General features: G+C 63.5%; 1 protein-coding gene across 1 annotated transcript in view; it reads left to right on the forward strand.

Moving 5' to 3' along the window:
• Window positions 1-2082: 2082 nt before the first annotated feature.
• The window catches only part of EMIHUDRAFT_118604 (hypothetical protein), a gene marked incomplete at both ends in the record, with an annotated part of 7134 nt that continues 6704 nt past the window's right edge, over window positions 2083-2512 (forward strand). The window contains one exon of the mRNA XM_005769675.1: window positions 2083-2415. Coding sequence (XP_005769732.1) covers window positions 2083-2415 — 333 coding nt within the window. The remainder of the gene's footprint in view (window positions 2416-2512) is intronic.

Below are 2512 nucleotides of genomic sequence, written 5' to 3' on the forward strand. Positions count from 1 at the left end.
AGTAGAGCCTCACTCAACTTAGGGGCGATAGCGAGAGGGAGCTGCTTCAGCAGGAAGCAGGCCCGGACTACTCTGGCCCAAGGTACTGTTCACTTAGGGACAAACACTCTTCGGGGGCACAGACGGGACGCGGTACGAACGGGCCATGCTACACGTGCACTTTCTTTTTTGCAGACGAAATTCTTTTTCATAAGAAGGGGTATAAACGTGCGTCCATTTTACTATCGCAAGTCGGAAGGTGAGACAGCAAGAGCGCCCGGGCCCCGTCCCCACCGACGTCGCTGCCGTCGGAGGGGCCACTCGCGGCAGTAAAGGCGTTTGATGTAGCCCGCGGTGTACTTTTAGCTTACTGGCAGTGATGGCCATTTACTGGTAAAAGAGTGGTATTTACCACTTATTTGATTCTCCTGGGGAGTGGTATGGTATGAGCAGAGAGCGGTAAAAAAATTGTTCCAGTCTTAGCAAGCAAAAAGGAGCACACACGACTCAGCAAGTCCGCACCAGCGACTGCCACTCGCCTAACCATGCCTCGTCACAAGTGCCCTCCCAATCGCGTCCAGGCACACACGCTCCGCCTGTTCTCACCCTAACACTCTATCACACCCTTACCTCCCTCGTGCCAGAGCGAGCTAGATTCTCCCCGCCTCCCTCCCGCCTCTGCCGCGCGCCTTCTATGGACGTCCAGTGCAGCACCTAGGGGGAGAGAGGGGGTTTGCCCTGGTAGCGAGGTGGCGAGGTCGCGCACTGCAAACCCAGTGTGAGGAGTGGGGGAACTGGGACAGGGCAGTACGCCTCTGATCTGTCATGGTCTAGTGGCCGATAGGATCCTCCCTTAGGCAGCGATGGCGGGTCGGGAGAGGCCCGACTTCATAGCCCGCCACTTACTGAGCGGCGGCGGCGCGCACGCACACACAAAGACGCTGCCCCCTCACACCCCGCACCGCACATCACACACTTCTCGTGACCGTTCTTCAGTCTGCCGCCAGGGCGCGCTGCACCGGGCCGTCCTGCGGCCGTCGCTACGTGCGGCAGGGCTCAACGCGGGGCAGCGCGCTGACGACGTCGAATGCGCCGCTGTGGCATCGCGGCGCCGACGACCAGGCTCAGAGGACGACCCGGGTAAGCTTTCCCGCGCCTTCCAAACCATGCCTTCGTCACAATGCCAGCCGGTCCAACCTCCATCACAATGCCAACCGCGTCGCGGCCACCGACCGGCAAGCACACACCTCGGCTCGGATCAACACACGGTTCCGAGGCAAGGGCGAGGGGTTGGCTCCTGGCCCACGAGGGGAGCTTCCGAGACCCGCTTGCTTGCTCTCGTCGGGGTCCGTGAACTGCAATGCGAGTGGGATCAGGATGAGCGCGGCGATGACATTCCAGATGTCGGTTCTCGACATTACCGCTTGAAGCAACGTCTTGAGTTAGTAACGCCTTGCAAGCGTCGGCTTTGCATGCGTCCACGATGATCACGCCCCATGTTGCCGCTGCACAGCGTTTCCTCGAGAGTGTTGCACGCCAACTGCATGATCAGCTCGAGCTCGTCGACTGACAGCCTTCCAGCCATTGATCTGCACGGCGCGCTGTCCCGGCGTTCCTGACGCTATGGACCCACGACCGGCGAGCTGGCACGCGTCGGACACGATGACGCCGGGGCTGTCGTCGGGGTTGTCGTCGGAATGCGGCTCGGACTCACAGCAGAGGCCGAGGCCGCTGTCGGGGGAGTCGGGGCGGTGTAGCCGTGACGCACCTTTCGCATGACCCCCGCACACCAGGGTACAAAGATCTCTCTCTCTCTCTCTCCCTCTCTCTCTCTCTCTCTCACCCAGGCTGCCTTGGGGGGCTCGCGTCGGAGCTGCCGCGAATCGCGTTGATGACGTGTCGAGGGAGATCGCTGATGACGTGATGACAAGGCGGTTATGCGTTTTCTTGAGTATGTTGTTAGCAGATCACGACATAGAGCTCACACAGAATCACAGCGGGTGTGTTGGCAGATTTCTCGAACCCGATTTCTCTCTTCTAAGTCTACCCGCCGCGCTGGGCCTGTCGACAGTCCTGAGCGCTCGCACCGTCGCACCGGCCCGAATGCCGGCCCACCTGAGCCAGGCTGCGGCCCTCGCGTTCAGCCCCGCCGGGGCGGGGCCCTCCTCGTGGGCGCCGCGCGCGTGCGCCGGCCCCACGCCGGCGCTGTCTCCGGCACGCCGCGTCGGCGCCGTGCAGCTGTGTGCGCCAGAGCCGCCGGCGCGGGAGCGGCGCGGGGAGGACGACGGGGAGGAGGAGGTGCAGCTCCTGATGGAGCGGATTCGCAGGCTCGGAAACACCGGCCTCGACATCCTCCCTCCGATCCTGCGCGCCGTGCCCGCGACCGCTTCGGTCGTGCTCGCTTCGGTGCAGTGGGCGGGGAAGGCGGCGCAGCACGTGCGGACGGAGCTGGAGTCGACGGCGGGCGCGTTCGCCGACGGCCAGGCGCCGAGACGCGCCGCCCACGCCTCTCTCTCCCTCTCCCTCTCCCTCT

The sequence above is a fragment of the Emiliania huxleyi genome (genome assembly GCF_000372725.1).
Source record: "Emiliania huxleyi CCMP1516 unplaced genomic scaffold EMIHUscaffold_411, whole genome shotgun sequence".
Lineage (NCBI taxonomy): Eukaryota > Haptophyta > Isochrysidales > Noelaerhabdaceae > Emiliania > Emiliania huxleyi.